We start from the raw sequence: 23,346 nt of genomic DNA, 5'->3' as shown, positions 1-23,346 counted from the left end.
TATGTGATATAGCTATGTTGCGTTTGTCAGCCTCATGAAGATTTCCAACCAGTGTTTCACCACCATCTGGTATAATTTCTTAAAGCCCAATTTGGATTGTTTTTTGGGGGGGGGCTTTTCTTTTTGCCAGTTGAGGAAGCCTTACAGGTTGGCTTTGGGGATGTCACCACTAAGGAATCCTGAGTGATAGCCAGAGTGCCATTATACACACACCGATTGTTTGCTCCGTTGCCAAATACCCCATAGGGAATAGTAACCTGCTCTTTGTTAATGGTTGGTCTGCATGGTAAACTATGTGTAAAGGTACTGTTATCCCAGGGAGAGGCTATCTCCATAGAGCTGCGTGTACTAGCTGTCGATAGGACTTTTTGTTGTTGCGTCCATTCTCTCTTCTACCAACCCCCATGGCATCAGTAAAAAGGCATGCAAAGGAATTGGTAGCGTGTCTTCTCTTACTTGAGGTGCTATGTGCAAAAAATACTTTGAATTTCCTCTCCCCTATTGCAGCAATACGCCGGCTCCAAATCTCCCTCAAATTATAGTCTTTCGGTCTTTCAAAGTCGTGTTTTTGTGGGTACAGGGTTCAAGTAGAGAACTAGGGGTGTCGGGGTGGCCCAGCCCAGCTTCTGTTGGCCGCTGACGGGCACAGACGAGCCCGCTCTTGGCCCAGTCTTTGCCCAGGTACGTGCCCGGGCGCATCCTGTGCAGCGGAAATCCACTGTGCAATTAAGTGCCTACGGGCACGATGACTGTATGGCCGTAGGTGTTACAGGCTCGCTGGGGCTTGTGGTCCTGCCTCCCTGCTGGCACAACACTCTGGCACTATGGGAAGCCCACTGTACAATTAAGCGCCTCCGGGTGCGATGATGGTACGGCTATAGGTGTGCCAGGCTCCCTGGGGCTTGTGGACCTCCCCCACTGCTGGCTCAACACTCCTGCGCTGCAGGAAGCCCACTGTGCAATTAAGCACCTCTGGGTGAGATGATGGTATGGCCGTTGGTGTGCCAGGCTCCCTGAGGATTGTGGTCCTGCCCTTCTACTGGCTCAACACTCCTGTGCTGCAGGAAGCCCACTGTGCAACTAAGCGCTTCCAGACGCGATGACGGTATGGCCATAGGTGTGCCGGGATCCCTGGGTCTTGTGGTCCTGCCCCGCTGCCGGCTTAACACTCATGCGCTGCGGGAAGCCCACTGAACAATTAAGCACCTCTGGGCACGATGACAGTATGGCCATAGGTGTGCCGGGATCCTTGGTCCTTGTGGTCCTGCTCTCCTGCTGGCTCAACACTCCTGCGCTGCGGGAAGCCAACTGTGCAATTAAGTGCTCCCAGGTGCGATGACTGTATGGCCGTAGGTGTGCCAGGCTCCCTGGGGCTTGTGGTCCTGCCCCCCTGCTGGATCAACACTCCTGCGCTGCAGGAAGCCCACTGTGCAATTAAGCACCTCTGGGTGCGATGATGGTATGGCCATAGGGGTCCCTGGCTCCCTGGGGCTTATGGTCCTGCCTTCCTGCTGACTCAACACTCCTGTACTGCAGGACGCCCACTGTGCAATTAAGCACTTCCAGGAGCAATGACGGTATGGCCGTAGGTGTACCGAGCTCCCTGGGGCTTGTGGTCCTTCCCCCCTGCTGGCTCAACACTCCTGCGCTGTGAGAAGCCTACTGCGCAATTAAGCGACTCCAGGCGAGATGATGGTTCAGCTGTAGGTGTGCCAGGCTCCCTGGGGCTTGTGGCCATGCCCCCCTGCTGGCTCAACACTCCTGCGCTGCGGGAAGCCAACTGTGAAATTAAGCTCCTTCAGGCGCAATGACGGTGTACTTTTAACATAGTGCACAGGCCATGGGTCTGGTTAGCAGAGCACAGTCAGAGTTAGAAAACTAGCACCTGGTGGTCAAAATGGAGACAAACAGTGGGGCACACTACAAACAGGTCCTGATTTCTCACAATCGTCCTTCCTAGTTTTCTGGTCTCAGTCACTAAAGATGGGCTATAATGACAAACCCATTGCAAATCACCCTTTATTTAACACAGAAAAAAAATAGGAATGCATCGAAGGCATGGAGCCTTTAATGTAGAGAGCTTTTTGTTTCTCTTTTTGATTTTATTGTATGCATGTTTAATGTGTTAACACACTAAACCAAGACCTTTTGGCTGTGTCAATGATAGTTAGCTCATGACGTTGAGCTGACGACAGTGGATGAAAGGCTGGGCGTGTCTTTTTGTATGTGTGTGTGGATGTCAGACACTGTAGACAAGAGTTCTGAATGCCCAACATACCTGTAGCCACAGCACGGACAAGCACAGAGTTCAGTTTTATAACAGGGCTAGTGGCGGATGGACCCAGAGCTGGTTTACTGCGGCACTTGAGAATAAGTTTTCCACCCTGTTTCTGCAGCAGCACTAAAATATTCTCCAGTAGCAACACATGCACATCTAAAGATGGAGAAACAATGTAGACACAGAGACAAAACAATAGTTTGTTATCAGATCTGGAATTATAAAAGAGAAAATCTGGAACAATACAGATATGTACATTTACTTTGATTGGCTATTTCTGTAGCACACACAACAATCAATCATATCTTTAATTCAAATGAATATGTATGCCTTCAAGAAATGTAGATGTTCACTTTGAAAGGAAAGAGTGACAGGGAAAAAAGCCTTCATCAACATGAGAGGTATATGCAGGGCAGGCATGATAAAGAAAGGATGTTCACTTTGAGAGAGAAAAGCCAATTTCTTCCTAGTTAAAAGGATTTGAGATTGTGTACACACAGACCTTGTACACAGACGTTCTGAGTAAAAGAAAAAGTCCAAGATCCTGTATAAATGGAAGGTGACTTGCAACACATATTGAAAGGGTTAGCTACAAAAGCAAAGTGACCTTGCTCTTTGTACCTGAAGATATTTTGTTGTGTGTAAGTGTGTGCTCTTCTCCATATTTATCTTGGCTTTGATTAGCTTGCATGGTTTCTTTCAAACAGTAAGAGAAGGTGAGTGTTGTGTAGGATCTCCTTCAGATATCACATCTCATCACTTCTTCCTCAGTCCTACTGCATCATGCACAAGCTCATTTAGACTTCCCACTGACTTCCTCATGGTTTCAGTTATGATTTGCTTCACAGTTTGTCACTGTAAAATCCTAGGACAGAACAAATGAATTGAACTCCCCACATAAAGTGTTTTTGGTGTCCATGAATCGAAGTCAGCCATCAGGAAACCGTTAAGAGAAACAGTAGCTCACTTAAACCTCTCACAATCCAGTAATGGATCAGAGGACAAAATGACTCTTAGATTCCTGTTTTCAACCAAGCCTTTGATAACAGTGACCACCACATTTATTGAATAGAAGACCTGGTGTATGAGAGAAGGGAACTGTGTCCAAGAGGTGTATAGTGATTCCTCTCTGCCAAACTCAATATGTCTATGAATCTAAAGTTTGTGAAAGAACAGAAATCGCTGATAATAGTTAGATTTGATGGGGAACGTTTTGGCATAAGTGCCACCAATGATTGTGTGAAGACTGCTAGTCAGTAATTGTTAGCAGTTCAGGGGCAGAGGTCTGATGAATTTGCTTATAATCTATAAGCAACATAGGTGACAAGAGTACTAGCACTGCTGTGAAGGGGAGCAAGGACCTTTTTGAGACAGACTGGAGAAAAGCTGAAGGAATATGAAGAGTCTCTCACTGCAGTCTTCATGGAAGGGAGGCATTTTGAATGTCAGCAGCCTTCATCAGGACATACCTTCAGAGGAAGAGGAACAGTAGTACACATCTTGGGGTACTTAAGTATTGAACTATTGTTTACATTAATATTTCTATGTAACCTATTTTGATTTATGTTTGCAACAATACTATTGACTAGAAGGAAAATGTTACTTACCTTGTAAGCATATGTTCGTAGCATGTAGTGCTGTGGATTTACATGCTTTGCATACTACTGCCATCTAGTGTTGGGCTCTTCCTGTTGCAACTTGTTTTTCTTTGAACAAATATTTCAGTCATGATGTCTCAGTGAGGTCTCCTACTCCAGTAGTGACACGCAAAGGCACCAACTCCATTGGTAGATTGGTTTCCACACAGTGAGTCAGAGTAGGTATGGAGTAGTGAGTAGGATAAGACAGTGGCCATGTGTGTAGCATAAATTATCAAGCAGATTGAAGATATTTGTAGCAAACACTGGCTTCTCAGGAGGCAGGTGGGTGCAAGTGAATCTACAGCAATACATTTGATGAACCGATGCTTAGGGAAAGGAACAAAATCAGTTTGTAGCATTTGTGGCTGTGGATACACATGCTCTGCATGGACTGTAAAGCATTACTTCCCTATGTGATGGCTAGCGAGTGAATGGGGCAGAAGTCTGAAACAAAGTCTTTATGACAGTCTGTCCTATTGTAATCTGAACCCTTGCCTCACTGTCCATATAGCAATGCTTTCTTAAGATGCATGGATTGAACCAGGTAACAGTCTTACAGATGTCCGCTATGGGTATGTTTTCAAGTGAGGCATGGGGAGGGCAGGTATGTTTCTTTTGGCTTTAAGGCAACAGGTCTAGATACAATTAACAATCCACCAAGCTATCTGTGGCTTAGAAATGGGATAGCATTTACAAAGGAGAGCAAATGCAAAAACAAATCTATTAGGTTTTGCAAAAATACTTTGTCCTATCTATATAATACATGAGAGCACACTTGACATCAAGTGTGTGAAGGGCTCTCTCTGGTACAGAGAAACGCTGGGGTAAAAAGACCGGAAATTCAATTGTCTGATTAACATGGAAGGGGGAGGCCACTCTATGAAGGAACTTATAGTTGGTTCTAAGGACCACCCTGTCATTGTGTACCTGGACAAAAAGCAGAAGTAGTGAGAGGAGGAATTATAGTTAACTTACACTGCTTAGTGAAGTTATAGCTACTAAAAAGGCGACCTTTGACGAAAGAAACAGGAAAATACAAGAATGCAGTGGTTTAAAGGGCAGTCCATTATTTTGGTGATCAGGCTAGTGCAGGTGGAACTCTAGGTGGGATGACACATTTAAGCCGCTCCATGAAGGCTTTTATAATAGGGATTTTGAATAGAACGTGTTCACTGTTCTGTATTTATGCAGCAATAGTAGCTTGGTGTAAGGCAGCAAAGAGGTCTATATCTGAGGTCCCACCATTGCCGATTAGTGAGTAGGACTGGTGGGTGGAGTTCCCACTCATGGTCTTGTAGCTGCGTCCACATGAGCAGGACTGTAAAATCATCATCCACTGCTAGAGGAACTCCGCCAGGAGATACACTAGGCAATCGCCTGATGCCAAATTCTCTGAGATAATGCTGACAGTTGAGGAAAGTGTGATCTGCCTTGTTTTTCAGTTAAATATTTTCATGTTATTGGTTCACAACAGGACCACCTTGCCCTGAATGTCTGGGAGAAAAGCTTTGAGGGTTAGATGTATGGAGAAAAGTTCCACATGTTTTATGTGGGAGCTTGATGAGGCAGACACAGATTATGGACTGTCAAGTTGTTCATATGCACCTACGACCTGGCAAGAGATGAGTCTGTGGTAATCGATTCAATAGTCTTTATTTCGACAATACGTGTCATAAAGGCATTGGTACATAAAATACAGTATACAGTATAAAAAAATAAAACAATGAGTTAAGATATCTTATAAACATGTGCAGGTAATTATAAAAGTCAGCTTATCCTGATACCTTAAGAGACATATACATAACATGAAAGCAGCAACAAGGTAATTGAGGATGGATAAAAACGTTAAAATCATTGGGCAAAGCCAGAACTCAAGGGTAGCATACTAGTATCACATCAAGGAATGGGCGTTTGTCCAAGTTCAATGATTTTCAATCAAAAGTTGTGATCTTATAGACCACATCCATCTCAGGGAATTGGCTACCAGAATTGCGTAACGGGGTGATAGATCAGTCTGCAAAATTCTCAGGGCGACGCTACTTTGTCAAGTGCCCAGATTCTTGCAAGTCTGTGTGAGCCATACTTTACGTGGGCCTGTGTAGGCAGGGCAGACAAACAGGACATGGGGATAGGTTTCAGCATGTTCTCTGTAAGTGGGCCATTTGTTGTCACCCGTAGTGGCCCATTTGGCAGTGAGGGGCTTTAGTGGAAGGGCACCTACTCTAAATTGGATGTACAATTTACGATCAAAGGGTTTTAGGATTATGTCCCAGTAGTGCTCGAAGCTTGGCCTAGATATAAATGTTAAAAATCTCCCAGTCAACGTTGTGCAATTGCTTACTCTGATAGTATTTTGTCCAACCATTTCCCAGTATCTTTCCTTGATTATTTCTCTTGATGGGAACTGGGTGCTTGATGGATTTTCACACAGATTTAACAATCCCATAATAGCCAGGATGCCTTTGATGTCACATAGCCAGCCAATTTTGTGGAAGTGATCCACCTCAATGACATCCCTAAGACCATCAGCAAATGTAGCAAATTCTGGGGTACACCAGATTCTGAGCCAGTATAAGACGGGACGTAGCCTGGCTATGTCTACCTGTGCTTTCCTACCTAAGTCATTCAACAAAGGTAGCACAGGAGTGTTTTGTGGTAGGCTGGTGATTATACAAAGGATTCTGTTTTCTGCTGTGGTTATATGGGTTCATTTCCAAGACCCCCAATTCCAACCCATATAGGACCAAGCTCACTACTTTTGTGTTATAAATCTGCCACACTGGGCTTCGTCATAGATGTTTCAAATTCGTTATTAAGGGCAACGGTTAATTGGCGATGTTTCAGTGCCATGATATCAATATGGCAAAACCAAAGAGGATGATGGACAGAGTGTTGAGCATTGAAAGCACTCACCCCCAGTCAACTGATCTGGGTTTAATCCATCATCATTCTTTAGCTCACTCCGCAACCCCAGTTCAGACATGGCCATATGCAAATCAGTCTGACCTTGTGCCTCATGGGAACAATCCATCCCAAACTGCCAAGCCATGTCTTCCCTGGACCGGAAACAAGCATCCTGGGACCGGTTTCGGGTTCATAACCCTCATCAGCCAGGCTATCTTGAATCCAGTGGCAAAGTAAGCAAGGGTCCCACGTCTGGGCATATCCTGCCAACTTAGGGCAAACAAAGCAAAACCAAAGGGGATGATGGATGAAGATCTCTGTAGTGGAGTGAATGTATGCTATTGTTCTGCATTCTGTCCATCAACTGTTGTTTTTGCATTTGTCAACCCAAGTGGGACGGGTATGTCTAGATGTGGGTCCCGTGCTCTCCATGCCACTGGAATCAAGCTATCCTAGCTGAAGAGGGGTGAAACCCCAAAACGGGTCCTAGGATGCTTGTTTCCAGTCCAGGGAGTACCTGGCTTGGCAGTTTGGGCTGGACTGTTCCCATGAGGCATAGGGTCAAGACTGAATTGCATATGGCTGGGTTCAAACTGGAATGGCATGGTGAGCAAAAAAGCGATGGATTTAGGCCCAGATCTCTGTACTGGGGTGAATGTATGACATTGTTCTGCATTCTGTCCATCAACTGTTGTTTTTGCATGATATCAATATGGGGCATCCATCTCATTTTGTCTCCATGGTAATTCCTAAATAAGAAAATGCATATACCTGGTCTAGGGTTACCCCATCCAGAGTGATTCTGCCCCTAAATGTTCTGTGCTGTTTGAAAGTCATAAATTTGGTTTGAGCTGCATTGATTTGTAGCCCTTGTAGAGCGCAGAAGTCTTCAAAGCGTAACAATGCACGCTGTAAACCACTAGGGGTTTTTGAGATGGTAAGCGTGTTGTTGGCAAACATTAAAATTGGGATCTTTTTCCTGCTAAAACCTGGGCATCAGTAGGAACAGTGGCTAAAAATGTGGCTACTCCATTAATAAAAAGGGAGAATAATGTGGATGCCATCACACACCCTTGGCGCACTCCCCTTCTGTTACGTTCCCCTGAGAGCCCCAGTGGATTTGTGCAGAAATATTCTTGTGGAGTCAGACAATAAGGGAGAGCAAGTCCATGGGCAAACCCAACTCCTGTAACACCACCCAGAGTTTATTGCGTGAAACCAGGTCGAAAGCTGACTTAAGGTCAACAAAGGCAGCGTACATAAAGCCCTTGCCAAGGACTAAAGTCCGCCAGTATATTAGGATAAATCAGAAGACTTGATCTATTGTGCTAGTGTGTGCACGAAAGCCCACCTGGGGGGGTTAAGATATCATTGGCATCCATCCACCCTTGGACCTTTGCCAGGACAAGGCGGGCTACCACCTTTTGGAGGGTGTCAATTAGGCTTATTGGCCTGTAATTTTCTGGCAAAGACCTGTTGCCCTTCTTATATACTGGAATGATCTCCACCCCGCCAGGAGTCCAGGATGGGGGTACCATGGGCAATGGCATTTGTCAATAACAATATGTACCTGCCCCAATTGACCTTGTTGTGCAAAAAGACGTCGGCAGGAGTACTGTCGATGCCTGGAGCTCGCCCCCAGTGATGGCGCTGAGGGCTGATCTTACATCAGCTAGAACAAAAACTGGTCAGTTAAATAGGGGTGGGTGGTGAAGGGCTCACTTTCCTCTACATCATTATTATTTACCCAAGAGTCTGGATCTACATGGTTTTGTGGGGAAAAAGAGTCTTCACTCCTACCCCATTTTACCAGTTTCCAAAAATGTTGGATATTATTCCTGCTGCATGCTAATTAGGTCTTAGCATTTTCCTGCATCTTCTTATAGGTTTTCCTCGTGTTCTGTATTCTGCATGAGTCGCTTGACCTAATGGCCTCCCCTAAAAGTCTGCGGGCTTGCTTGCATTCTTTGTTAAACCAATGGTGCTGGGGCTTTGTGCGGTTCTTCTCAGCACTATAGGGTCTTTGAAAATGTGATCTCATTTTATCAAGTAATGTATTATGTATCGGTATTATGACATTAATTGACTGGGAATTAAGGAGGGAAACCTCCATCTCTGCAACCACGTTCTTGGCATCCCTGGCAATAGTGGACAACATGTCAGTTTTTTCCAAAATCTTAGATCATTTTACCCGCGCATGTCACTGGAGGTTAATAAATCTCTGGTGGTTAACAAATTGTCATAGTATGTTAGTTCACATAGCTTGGTGAATTGGAACACAGAACACAATGGATTATGATCACGCTCCACTTGGTCGGAGACAACTATGTCCTCAAGGGCATGTCATAGTTTTAGGTCGATTAGAAGATAATCAATACAGCTTGAGTGATGGCCGTTGTTAAATGTATTGGCACCCTGCCTATCGGAATTGGTTCTGCCATTGGCTGTCCTTATGCCTTTTTCTAGCTTAAAGTGTGTGGTAATTGTCAACTAAGGCACCTGGTCTGCGAAGGGCCTGCCATAAAACAGATTGTTGGTGTCACATCACTGCAGCAAGAAATGGATGTTGGCATTTATTAACACTAGTTTCCCCCAATGGCCCTCAGCTTGTGGCCATTGTGACAAGAGGCTCTCGTGAAGTAGATGCATATGAAGCCTTGCATAAGCAACTATAGCTATGCATGAGGGCATTATACCTGGGATGTGCGTCACTATTTGCACTGTGAAAAGAGTGGGTGAACAAGAGGAAGTAGCTGTCGAAACGCAGTCACCCTTTGCCCACTTGGGTAGGGTTTATCAGAGGCTGCACTGAGGATTGACCCAAGCAAGGGCTGGGCCAGAAATGGTTGGAGGTAGGACTTGGTGGTGTAGACTGTAAAACCTAATTTGTGTAGTAGAGTGATCGCAGCTTGAAAATAGAGGCTTCCCTGGAGGGAGTGCCTCTGCCTCGACCTTTGGAGTTGTTACCCCTGAAGGTGCCTGTGCATAACCCCTGCCTCCCGGTTTGTGGTAGGTCTGCTGCTAGCATTGGTGTGACTGTGTGGAGTCAGTAGAAATTGCCTTGGACCTGCCCATTGTCTGTTGCAGAAAGGAGCTATGGCTGAAGGAACTTGAAGGGCAACCATGGCCTTAGCAGTGTCAGTGTCCTTCTTCATCTTTTTCAACATCTCACCTTCCTTGGGACTGTAAAGGTGTTCTCCTGCAAAGGGCAGACTAATCAGATGTTTTTAAATCTCACTTTTGAAGCCGGAGACATGCATCCAAGAGTGGCGGCAGAGGATCACTGAGGTGTTCAGCTCACTGGCAGCTTTATCTGCCGAATCTAACGTACACTGTATGGCAAAGTTAGATATGGCCTTCCCATCCTCCACAATCTCTTCTCCCCTCTTCCGGTACTTGTCAGGGTGATGATGGAGAAAGGCCACAACCTCTTACCATTGGACCCTGTCATGGCAAATCAGGAAGCCTACCCAATTAGCAACAGGGACACTCTCATGGTCAGGATACCAGAGTGGGTCCACGTTGTAGTCCTCGTGAGGATCATCCGTAGGGTGAAGGTAGAGTGGCTCACCAAAGTCCTCTGCTGAAAAGTTGTGAGTAAGGCTACCTGAATAGGACTACACTTACCACTGAGGAGAAATCGAAAGAGGTGAGGCGGGGCACGTGAATGTGTTGATGGCAGTGGTAGAGGAGGAGGTGATAAAAGAGGTAGTGGAGGAGGAGGGGTAAGGGCAGTGTCCTTAGGTCTCTTGTGAAGCACTGATTGGAGAGAAGAGTCTGGGCCTGGATTATTCTTGAAGCAGAGTCTTCACTATTTGGGCAATTTCTTCCCAGCAACAGAGATCTTTCCTGCGCAGGAGTGAATAATGATCCGATGCTGACTTTCAACATGCCTCTACTCTGAGTCAGCTGTCTCTGCAATGGGACAGTTAGAGACAGGTTCGGGAAATTCAATACATGACTGAACCCAATGGCATAAAAAATGAATCTAATAATGGTTCAGTGCACATACGTGTTTACTACCAGAGGAGATGTTGCAGAAACCGCGGGACTCCAAAAACTTTTTCGAAGAAAGTAAGTTGCAACCATCAACCCCAACACTAGAAGGCAGGTGTATAGGTGCATGTCGAGCTTGAAAGTCAACTGACACAACATTTACACACACACACAGAAATATATATGTATAGGGAAAGAAACTGGGGTGGGTGGTAAACTCCGCTCTGCTGGTGTCTAGCAGAAGTCCCAGCATCCTAGCCCCAGAATCAACAAGTTGCTTACCCAATCAGCACTCAGATCCCGTTGAGCTGAGCCAATGCCGGCGATGAAGAGGGGTCAAACTTTCTTCTCATGATGTTTGCTTTTCCCCCTCACTTTGCTGCAAGCCCCACCTTTCTGTTTTCCCACACCATCAAAAACCCACGCGGGTCTGTTGGACCTGCAACCCGTGCTCCGCACTGTGGCTTGGGACTGACTACTTTCCCACAGCAGCCATAGCCTAGCGCTGAGCCCCCCGCAGGCGCACGTTAAGACCAGGACAGGCCATCTGGGGCCTGTGGGGGAAGGGGTGGTGCAGTCTGTGTGACGGGTTCTTGTGTCTTCCACAGCTCTAGAGAAGCCAGTGAAGCTTGAAGGAAAAAAAGGCAGGGGAAGTGGATATCGGTGGCGAAGGTGGTAGCTCTGAGTATCTGCAGTATGGCGGTGGTGGCGCACAGGTGGGAGAGGTACAAGCCCTGCACCTTCCCCTGGTCCCTTTTTGCTGTCTCTGCAACCGTTAACGGATGCAGAGACAATCGCTCCTGGCCACCGTGCCGTTCAAATGATAATTCCGAAGATGCTCTACACATATGTGTCTTAGGATTTTATTGTCGACTTCTTACCAGAAAACGAATACATAGCGTGTCTATAACTTGGAGCCCTGAAGAAGTCCCTATTGGGACGAAACGCGTTTGCAAAAAGAATTGGCTAAAAGAACTGTGAATATTGGATTTTGATCAATTTTATATGTTCATCACAATAAAGAAATTAAGGAAATGAGAACACGCCTTGGCATATTCTTCTGATTGTTATAAATATTCAGTGTCTGAACAGCCTTTAAATATCCACACGATTGATGGGTGTGGATTCCATATTCTTGCTAACTATAACTCACCCCATGCACAGTGTTGTCATTATTCATGTCATTCAGATGTTGCAGAGATGCTGTTTTTGCCCACATGTTTTTATTTTAACTTTTTTGTAGGAAGTGGGACAGAGCCCCCTAATTCTAAAATGACTGTCACTACATCCTCATTGATGTGGTGTCAGCCAGTCAGATCTTATCTGAAGATCTGTTGGCTTTGCAAATCCTGAGTGGCATGAAATATACACCACTTTTGAACCTTCATTTTACAGTAACATATGGAAATTTTACACTAACTCACAAAAAGCACACATTTTGGACCAAGATCTATGTTTCTCCCAAATTTGGGGCAATTACGTTCACCCGTTTTGACTGTAACTATGTCTAATTTTCCTATGGAAAAATGAATGGGGAAATTGTATTTTGGGATCTCCACCCTTTTTTTCGGCCTGACTTAACAGGTCACCCTGAGATGTTCCAGAAAGGAGCTGAGGTGGAAGAACCTGGTTTTCGAAGTTTTGTGAAGATTTCTATGGAATCCTGGCCTAATATAAATGGTAACAGTGGTCTGAGAGATGAGAAGCGTACATACCAACAGTTTTGTCCTTTTTTATCCTCCATTTTAAGGGTCCCTCATGGATCAATCGCCTCATGGTTAAATCAAGGTTCTATTATAAAAAAATGGACGTCAATCAATTTCAATCAATAATATTGAAAATTAAGCTACAAAATCAGTCAAGTGTCCAAAGAGGCCAAAAACGTTTACCTTGAACTCTGCGACCAGAGGGTTATTTCTGATCTTTTCTAGTGCAGTGGTGTCAAGCCGCTTCTGATACATCTTAACCCGGTGCTGGTTCTCAGTTTGCTTCACTTTGTCTTTCACGTACTTCAGAATTGCCTGACATTGGTCCCTACATCTGCACAGTTTGTCTTTCTCTGAGCTGCCACCTGCAGGACAAAGCAGGACATCTTTTAGGTTTTTCACCACTTAAAAGCATGAGGTTTGGCAGAAGCACTGAAGTTCGCCAAGGACTTTCTCAGGACTCAACCCATTACTGAGAAGCAACCAAGAAAGAAGCAGAGATTACATTCAACACACATACATTGAAGGCCATGCATACCTTGGACATAAACTGTAATACAGCTTTTCTGGGCAGGCAGCAACAAACATACAATATAAGCTCATTCTGAAAGACTTGTGAATACAGTGCAATGTGGTAATTGTATTACTCAACTGTAGTCTGTGCCTTGATACAGGGCTGTGTGAAAAATTTCAGGCCTAGACACAACTATGTCAAAATCAACATAAATTCACACCAGTAGCAGACTTCAATAGTTAAATAAGAGTCAGTAAGATGTTCTTACCAAGCTACATCACCACCCTTTATCCTTCGAACATTCTAAAGTAACATTGGTCCACTTTCTTACCCATGACTGCTCTTTACATTTCACTAAGTTTTACTGATGTAAATGTGTATGCATGTTATAATATTTTACGACCACCAAGAACTCTAGGAGTTGTTTCAGATTCTATTCCCCTTCAGAGCATTGGGTAAAGGACTATAACAAAATGATTCAAAAAAAGCCATCCTGTGATAATCATGTATAATAGTCCTGGTGGTCTACGAGGTAAGCTTGTGTAGATATGTGTAGACCTTTTTGTAAAAACCAATCAAGTGCAAACGACTTGGCAGGCGACTGAGGGAGAAGAGGAAAATCACTGAATGTGTGTTCTTTCTTGCATGGTTAAGTGGCCACATTATGTATTACAGTGGCAGAAGCCCAAGAGAATTCATGGCCTTGCCTACCCAGCACACCGTGTTCAACACACCCAAATCCAGAATTCTCCATCGTAGAGTGTTTTCAGCAAGGATGGATAAGGTTAAACTAGCACATTTCAAAAGGACACTTAAGCCACTTAAGATTTGATTTAAGGAACGCAGGCCAGACAGCTGACAAGATTTCAGATGGTGATCCTTGCAGTCACCATCTCACTTATGTAAAAGTTAGTTGTCACACGCCATTTCAGATACTTAAACTTTAATGCTAGTAGCAAAACATCTTTAGGTTTATTTAAATCAGAATTTCATGAAAAAGAAGCAAAAGTGAAAAAAATATGTATTTCCACAAGCTGCACCAAGACGGGAAAGGACTTATGAGCTTTGAGCATCAGCTGCTCAAGCTCATAAAACTTACAAGTATAACTTAACACTAATGGACTGATGTAGAGTTTGGCAGAAAAGTTACGCTTGCACAAAGGCGATCAAGTACTCTCTCCACCAAACTGAAGGTCCACCACCTGATATACCAACGAGTGGACCTTAAGCATGGCAGCGACAGAGACTTCTTCATCTCCATCGCTGACATACTATTCTGCATGCTCGCCCAAAGGGACAGTAAAACACATTTAAATAACACCCATATCATAGGTCAGGGTCATTGTTTTTTTTCAAAAACAAAATCTTGCTTTGGGACTTTCTTTTTGGAAAAAAAAAAGAAGCATCTTAAAAGTTTGACGAATCGTACCATCATTTGGATGGTATTTTAAGTCAAACTTTTAATACACGAACCACCGTGCAGTGCTTCCTGACAATGTTTAGAGCTGTGCACAGCGCTAGAGGACAACTCTAAATTTGGCAGGCAGCGAACCCTCGGTATGGCCAGAGGGAAGTACTCTGCCATACTGATGGACTTACCTCCGCTCGCCAAACTCTAAATTAGCTTTGACATCCAGTTAGGATAGGGTAACCTACTGGCAAGCTTGACATAATTGGGCTACTTTGGAACCAATAGAATCCTCTGAAATGTTTACTCATTTACAAAATAATTACACATTTTTTTATTAAATAAAACTTTATTGGTTTATTGTAGCACATGGAAAAGACATCACATAGGATCTTACAATAAGCATCATGTCATTTTACCTTACGCAGTTTCCGTAAACATGCGTAAAAACACATAGGACATAAATATATATACTGCAGCTTAAGTCAGACCCATTGCGGGTCCGTGAAAGAACAGAACAATGCCTTTACAAAAACTGTCTATGTAATACAATCTTTAGTGCAGGAGACCATCAAACTCTGTCATTCCTGCAAGGCAATAATACTATAAGAAAAATGGCAATCCACGTGTCATGTTATCCCCTAAAGCCAATACACAACAAATGAAACTACTCAAAACTCTCCCCATCCGGTTTTGTGTTATATCTCTACCGAAAACATAATAAGGAATCAAGGTGGATAGTCCATACATGTCCGTGGTGCATCCAACTAGTATCCAGTGTTGCCTCTACTCTGTTTTGAAATCCCTAGGGTGTAAGCAATACCATGTGTCCCCAATCCCCAAATGCAATCACTCCCAGAGGCTCCCTCAGGACAGCCAACATAGCCAAACAGCATCATACATTATCTTCAAGTTTATCATCTTTACAAACATGTCTCATCCGCACCACCTCCGCAATCGCCCATTGACAAATCTCTTTCATCCACGTCACTTATGTGGGGGGTGTCAGACTGAGCCATATAACGGTTATGCACAATTTTACCAGCACCAACCCAAGGAGGACAAACTTCCTGCTCAATTTCTTTTTGGTAGGAGAGGGAATCAGTCCCACCAACACTTGAGGGATCACCATCAGCGTGTCCCACCCCAAAGCCCTATTCAAGTTGTTTAATATTTCTTCTCAGTAGGAGGACAATGATGAGCAAGCCCATACCATATGTAGAAAATCAGCCATCTGAGACCCACATCATGCGCAGCCAGCTGGTTGAGTATCGTAGGTATTATGCAATAGTTGTGGAGTAAGATAAGTCTGCTGTACAAAATTATATTGCAGCAGTCTAAAGTGTACATTGGAGCTGACTGTCCGTACCCCTCGTAGACCTTCACCCAATCTTTAGCTGATAAGGGTTCCCCCATTATAGCCTCCCACTTGGTCTGGAGATGCAGCACCACCTGTGGCAGATCGACACTTAGGGCCGTGTATACGTGTGAAATTAGCCCACGGCCCTGCGCCATTTCAAGCAGTGTAATCAAGGTATTGGACCAGGGTGGTTCATCAGGGAAGGGTGGCCATACTTCCTGGGACGTGCTGCAGATTTTCGTATACTGGAGGTATTGACCTGAACCCAGGAAAAAAGCTTCAATGACTTCCTCCCTCATAATGAAGCACTGTCCAGGATATAGATCTCCCATAGTTTCGCAACCCCCATCCTTCCATTCCGACAACTTGTTAGCAGACCTGCACTGTTCACAGAGGCATATTCAGAGCATATGTGGCAGCCAGAGAACCCTACGGGCCACTCCCTCCCACATCCCCGCTAACTGTCTGATAACATAAGAAAAGGTGTAGGGGAACCACAAGCCAGACAACAGGAGGATCGGCAAGGGTCCCCCTTTATGTGTGCCCGGCAGAAGCCTCACATACTGCATTGCTCGATTGAGATGTTTTGGGTCTCAAAATTTTTTTTTCTCAGTTTCTGTTTGATAAGGTCCAGCATGCTTGGAAGACTCTCCTGTGGGGTACCAACCATCCTGAGTATTTATTTATATAACGTTTTATATTGTGCTGACATGACCCAGGCGAGTATCAGAGTGCTTTACAGATGATCAAGGACACAAAGAGCTGAGCCAGTAGGTCAGTAACATCAACAGTGATAAGCAAGATACTGGAGTAGAAAGAGGAACAAAGTATCATGCCATTGTAAAAGGAAATAGATTAGCATATATGAGCAACAAACAAATATTGCTGTTGAGAACAGTCATAGACATAGTCAAAGTCATAAGATCAATACATTGTATGGTTGAGAACCATATTTGTCTGGCCCACGTGGGAGCTACCAGGATGAGAGTGAGGGATGTTTGTAGTAGCATCCTCAACATGTATGGAATGAGCTTGAGAGGAGGAACCGTGTAGTCAAATTTCCCTAACTAGTTAATCCACAAGGCATTGTCCAAGGGATGTGGAATCCTTCGAGGCAAAGCTTTGGCAGTCTGCACTTTTTGTAATTGGCAAATAGGTCTATTTGTTGAAATTGTCATCGTTGATCGTAAGGAAGTAGGATTTGAGGGTGGAGTGCCCTCTCGTGAACTTGCTGATGATTCCTGTTTAGCAGGTCCGCAAAGTCATCCACTCCCAGAAGTTAGCCCACTGGGTGGTGTGTCTGATGGTGAATTCACCAATTCCAATTTGTTTACTTCAGTACTGACAGTTGCAGAGAGTGAGTGTCTCTCCTGTTCTGTAGATAATGCATGGCAGCAATAAGTTGTTTTTGATGAGTACCATCCTGCCCCAAATGTTCTGAAAGAAGGATCCGAGGGGTAGGTAGATGGCTAGAAGTTTGAGGTAGTTGATGTGAAACCCCTGCTATTGGGATGACCAGTGACACTGATCTGCCATGGTGTCGAGGATTCACCCCCAGGCAGAGTGTGAGGCATCCGTATTGGGCTCTGGCAGGTGGGTTCTACAGAGGCCCTGCCATTGCAGCAAACTGATGTTGTTCCACCACTGCAGGAAACGATGAGTAGTGGCCCTTAACAGCACTAGAATTTGTAGATTAACCTCCCCTTTTGAACATTGTGTCGAGAGACACTACAGAAATAGGTGCATGTGAAATCTGGCACAGGGAACTATGGCTATGCAAAAAAACATCATTCCCAAGAGATGCACTGCTATTTTGATTGACAATTTGACCATAAAAGAGACAATATCTGCTGGAAAGCGAGCATTCTTTGAAGGTTGAGGTAAGCCTTGCCAGTGACTGCATTTCTAATTGAGCAGAAGAAGGGATAAACTTGCAGAGGCTAGAGGTGGGACTTGGTTGCATTAACTGTAAATCCCAACCTGTGAAGGAGGGATATGGCAGCCTGAGTGTATGCTAGGGACTGCTGTTTGTCCGCAGTCTTGATCAGGCAATAATCTACATAGGGGAAGATATGTGTGCCTCCCCTTCTGAGGTGGGTGGCTACAAACGCTAGGCATTTTGTAAAAACCCTTTGAGCTGTGGTAACCCTATAGGGTAGCTCATTTACTACTAGTGTTGTCTACTTACCATGAAACGAAAGTAGCACAAATGAGCTCAATGGATATGTGAAAGCAGGCATCCTTCAGTTCCAGAGTAGTCATGAAATCGCCCTGCTGCAGCAGTAGGATAACATCCTGAAGATCAGTCATGGAAATGTTCTTATAGGATGCAACTGCTGAGGGGATTAAGATCGAGGATTGGCTTTTTAGATCCATCCAGTTTCAGGATTAGAGAGTTCAGGAAGTGTTCCCTTTTACCCAGGTGGTAAAAGGGCACCGCTTGTATGACCCCTTTAAATAGGAGCACTTGTACTTCCCTCCTCTTGGAGAAGGTAGAGGTCTTCTGTGCTTAGGGGTATGTGCAGAGAGTAAAATGTTTGGAAGAGTTGAACAGAGTTCTAGTCAATACTTACAACTCATTGATCTGAGGTGCTTTCTTCCCAACAAGTTAAAACCTACTGTAGCTTTCACCTGAAAGGTGTGGTGTGATCAGGGTAATAAGTGTTAAGAAATGCTTTGTAGTGGGGACTCATTTATTGGGCGTACCATTAACCCTGTCACTGTTAAAGTTGTACTGCAAGAATAACGTGTTTCTGCTACCTGCTGCTGATGATATCATTGGGGCTATGTAAAAATAGTAGCTAGATAGAAGTGTTTAAAATGTGTTTACTCCACTTCCAACTGTTCCTATGTGTATGACAGAGAGAAAACACACTGGTCAGTTGAGTCATTTGTCCACAACTGCCAGAATCATCACACAACCTATCCAAAGGGGAGTCCTTACTCTACTTAAAGAGAACTCTCACCCACTAGGAATTTTCTGTGTTATACGTCATCATGGAGTCCTCATCCAGACATCTTTTGTGTCTGGGTGGGCTCAACCTTGTGAGCTGTTGCTAATCCAATGGTTGGATCTCAGAATGTAAAATTGCCTCGTGGTCCTTCAGCTTAATTTGAATTAATTACAGGGCACCCAGGTAAAGTTAAAACGCACGCAATGTTGATGAAGAAAATAAGAGTTACAATGCATCTAAAATGGGGTCAACGTGTTCCATCTACTGATTTAAGCCCCATGGGTCATGTGGCTTTCATCAGGACCGAAGATGAGACCCCTAGAGTCTTTCTTGAGATAATTTACTCTCTTAGCATGTAATCATTGGAGCTTAATAATCCTGCAAACTCAAATTCATTCAAGCATGCAAAACATACAAACTATTAGGCTACATAGATCCATTTAGTCTCTGTGGTTTACGAATAGAAAAGAAATAAAGAGACAGCATTAGTCATGATCATAACCATAAATTGGCCATACCATGAACATGACACCATTTGTGAGCAATCCAAACTCAAACATTAGCCACAAAGGCCATCCTAACTGTTAACACAATCACTCATGTTCCTGTGTAAATAGTTCTCAAAATTAGGACTGGTAGAGATTGTCATACTTGAGAGACAGTCTTCCTGTGCCCAATAGGACTTTTAGAGGTGGGCGGACCCTGTCGTCACACACTAGATAGCGAGGAAAGAAGATATTGTCAAATAAAGCCCCCTGCTTTCCACAGCGTATGCTATGCAATTTCATGTGCTCACTCTGTCCCTGCACTTACATTATCAAGGGTCAACATCCAGTCGTGCACCTATTTGGTCCTCTAAATCTTGCGTGTTAGTGTGGTGTACAGGGGCTGGCTGTTTTAGATCCCGCAGCCCTCCCACTGTTATGCTGCGTTTATATGTGATCCCGCCGCTTTCTGCTTGGATGTCAATCTAGATGAGAAGCATGTTATGGATACAGAAAAGTCGTCATAGGAATCAAATCTTGCAAAGACTTTTGTTAGGACATACCTTGTTTCCCCTCGTTATTTGTACTATTGTGGACTGGTCTGCATCAAATTATTGATGACATGCAGATCATAGTTTTGAAATGGGCTGCGTCCAGCCAGCCCCCTAAACGAGATTATAGTGTGCACTCATGTGAGGAAGCAGATCAGAGTGGAAATCATACACAGATATATCATATACATATATGATCTTGGTCTTAGTGTGTAAATAGCCTGGTTATTTCTTCATTGTCATTAAGTCTGGTCAATTCAAGTCATGGTCTAGCTAGTTGTTGAATGCTATCAACAAGATATCGTCATTCAGCCTGTTAATCTACTGTGTTGTCAGGTGATAAAGCCAGTATTGTTTCTTATCAAAGAGTATCTGTTCCACCTTTTTATTTGCGTCATCTAATTGCTCCAAAATGATCGTTTTATGGTGCTTCGCTGTGTGGCCTGTCGAGATTTATTGGCTACTCATTTTTGTCATGTTTCTCCTACCTCAAATATTGTTACTGTTCTCACAAATCTGGATCCTGGTTTTTCAGCTCATCATACTGACATACCTCATGTGGCATGAACAAGTAATCATGTAGATCATGTAGAGAGAGTTATGGTTGGTTTGTCTCAGCAGGACCCATGGTTTTGTCATTCCAATCTCAATGGTTTTTGTCTGGGTTGTGAGGTGACATACACTACACGATTAGGTAGGGTGTACATAAAGCAGTCCTTGAAATTAGTGCCCCTTTTGTGCGCAAACATGGATTTTATGAAATGCATATTCCCTGTATTGAGTATGTACCAGTTCTTGATGATGACCTTTTTGACATAATTTGATGCCACATTGTATGTGGTCACATAGATAAGCATTCAATGTTTCCTCCTGGGGTAAACTGGCTTTCAATGTCTTGGCTCAACAAAAGATTGTTGTTTGGGTCAAGTTACATCTTCAAGAGGACCTTTCGTGTCAAATATATGGAATTTTTCTGTATAACAGGTCTCAGGAATGAGTCTCTGAAGTGTGATAAAGGTTTCAAAATGGAAGTTATAAGAATAGGTTACTTACCTTAGCTAATGCTCTTTCTGGTAGGGACTCCACCTAACCACAGATTCCTCACTTTTGAATATTCCCCAGGCATCAGACTGGATGCTAAACTTTTTCAATGTATCTCTGCATGCCAGAAGATGGTGCAGTGTGGCACCACTCTGACAACGTTCCGCTCCGGAAGTGATGTGTGGAGACTATATAGGCGCCATTTCTGCGTGCTGATGTCAGTTGCTTTTGAGACTGTCCATGCACCCAGACATAGAGCCCTAAAGGCAAACTGATACACCAGTGTGCGAATTCCTATATTTTAGATCGTAATAAAGAGTTGAGTAGAATCACAGAATGAAGTGGATGGAAAGGATTTAAAGAATCTGCAGCTATATACAGTCTCTGCCAAAAAGAGCGATACCAAAGTTAAGAAACTTGTTCGTTTGATAGAGACTTCTGGCTGCATATTCCTCACATTCTGGGGGGACTCTGCACACACCCCTCCTGTGTCTGAGCACTGCTGGTAGTGATAGGCACCCACCCCTCCTGTGTCTGGGCACTGCTGGGAGAACTCTGCACACACCCCTCCTGCGTCTGGGCACTGCTGGGAGGACTCTGCACCCACCCCTCCTGCGTGTGGCCATGTGCGCTCCATACATACACTGTTGGGGTGGGGGTACGCTCCATACATACGCGGGTGAGGGTACGGTCCGTACATACACTGTTGGGGTGGGGGTACGCTCCATACATACGCGGGTGAGTGTACGGGCCGTACATACACTGTTGGGGTGGGGGTACGCTCCATACATACGCGGGTGTGGGTACGGTCCATTCATACATGGGTGGGGGTACGGTCCATTCATACACGGGTGAGGGTACGGTCCGTACATACACTGTTGGGCTGGGGGTACGGTCCGTACATACACTGTTGGGGTGGGGGTACGGTCCGTACATACATGGGTGGGGGTACGGTCTGTACATACACTGTTGGGGTGGGGAACGCTCCATACATATGCGGGTGTGGGTACGGGCCGTACATACACTGTTGGGGTGGGGGTACGCTCCATACATACGCGGGTGTGGGTACGGTCCATTCATACACGGGTGTGGGTACGGTCCATTCATACACGGGTGGGGGTACGGTCCATTCATACACGGGTGGGGGTACGGTCCGTACATACACTGTTGGGGTGGGGGTACGCTCCATACATACGCGGGTGTGGGTACGGTCCGTACGTACCCGTGCCCACGCTGTGGAGTGCTTGTGCGGCCCGTACCCAGACCTTTGGCACATGGGTACAGGCCGTACCGCCATTGTTGGGGTGACGTGGGTGTGGGCGTGGTACGACTCGTACCCACGCTCTTAAGGCGTGGGTACGGTACGTACCTGTATTGTTGTGTTGCCGGTTCGCGTCGTCGCCAACTTCCGTTGTGGCGGACGCTGGCGTTGCTGGACACGCCCCCACCCCCTCGAAGTGACCAGGGCTTGGAGGTCAGGTATGTCCAGGCCATGTGTGCTGTGTGACTTGGGTGGGGGTTTTGTGTCCTGCCCCTGCCCCCCCCCCTTTGCCCCTGGGTGTTGTTCTGACCTTCTGCGGCGTCTGCGTCGGTACCTGTAGAGGAGGTCGACTGCTATGAGGGCCGGGATGACACGTAGGTTCGGGTCCATGTCTGTCCGTCGCGTACAGGTGCTCCTTGTGCGCGTCGTCCTGATTTCCCGGCAGTTTTTGGCTGCCGGAAAATATTCTCCGCGCGGGATGACGTCGGTGCGAATCGTACTTCCTGGTTTGTGGAACGCAGGCTGCATGCGTCCCGACGTCACGTCGGCGCTTTTCCGGATGTCATTAGTGTGTATATTTTCGTCGGTTGGTGTTTTGTACGATTCGTACGGAAATAGTGTTTCCGTGCGAATCGTAGTTTCATGTTTGTAAAGTTTTGCAACCGGGTACGAGTCGGACGGAGAATACGCTCCGACCGACGGTTCGTACCCGGTTTCTCCAGGATCGTAATCGGCACCTTAGTCACTATGAAGAAACACATAGAGAATGTGAGTCGAGAGAACAAGATGAATGCTGACAAGGAAAGGAAGACTTTGAATAAAAGTAAAAAACAAACACTACATTTTTTCACGAAGAATAAAATATGCCAGAAACATTAGTAAAGAGGGCATTATGCACAAGTGTGTAATGATGACAGATAAAACAGAGTAGAGACAGACAGTGAAGGAGTTAAGAAAATAATTCTTCAGGTGAGTAAAGTAAATGAAGTGAATAGAGAGGTTGATGGTGGCTGATGGGCACAACTGAATATGAAGTAAAGATTGCAGGAAATACGGTCACAGTATTAATTGACTCCCCATACATGCTGATCAGCGATACAAATTGAGAAAACATATCAGTGATAATTGCTATCCCTGGACTTTACCTAAGGTAACTATGGCGGCCTCAAAATTGATCCATTGGGAGATAGAGATGATATATGATAATGATAGAGAAACAGTGTGAAAATGTAGGCTGCCAAGCAACAG

General features: G+C 44.9%; 1 protein-coding gene across 1 annotated transcript in view; it reads right to left on the bottom strand.

Annotated features, from left to right (window-relative positions):
* LOC146772980 (rho guanine nucleotide exchange factor 11-like) overlaps positions 1-23,346 on the bottom strand; it is a 348,342-nt gene that overhangs the window by 132,561 nt on the left and 192,435 nt on the right. The window contains 3 exon segments of the mRNA XM_085637044.1: positions 2,279-2,434; positions 12,534-12,609; positions 12,708-12,889. Coding sequence (XP_085493170.1) covers positions 2,279-2,434; positions 12,534-12,609; positions 12,708-12,889 — 414 coding nt within the window.

Source organism: Triturus cristatus, chromosome 12 (assembly GCF_964204655.1).
Source record: "Triturus cristatus chromosome 12, aTriCri1.1, whole genome shotgun sequence".
Lineage (NCBI taxonomy): Eukaryota > Metazoa > Chordata > Amphibia > Caudata > Salamandridae > Triturus > Triturus cristatus.
This window is presented reverse-complemented; position numbering and strand designations above follow the sequence as displayed.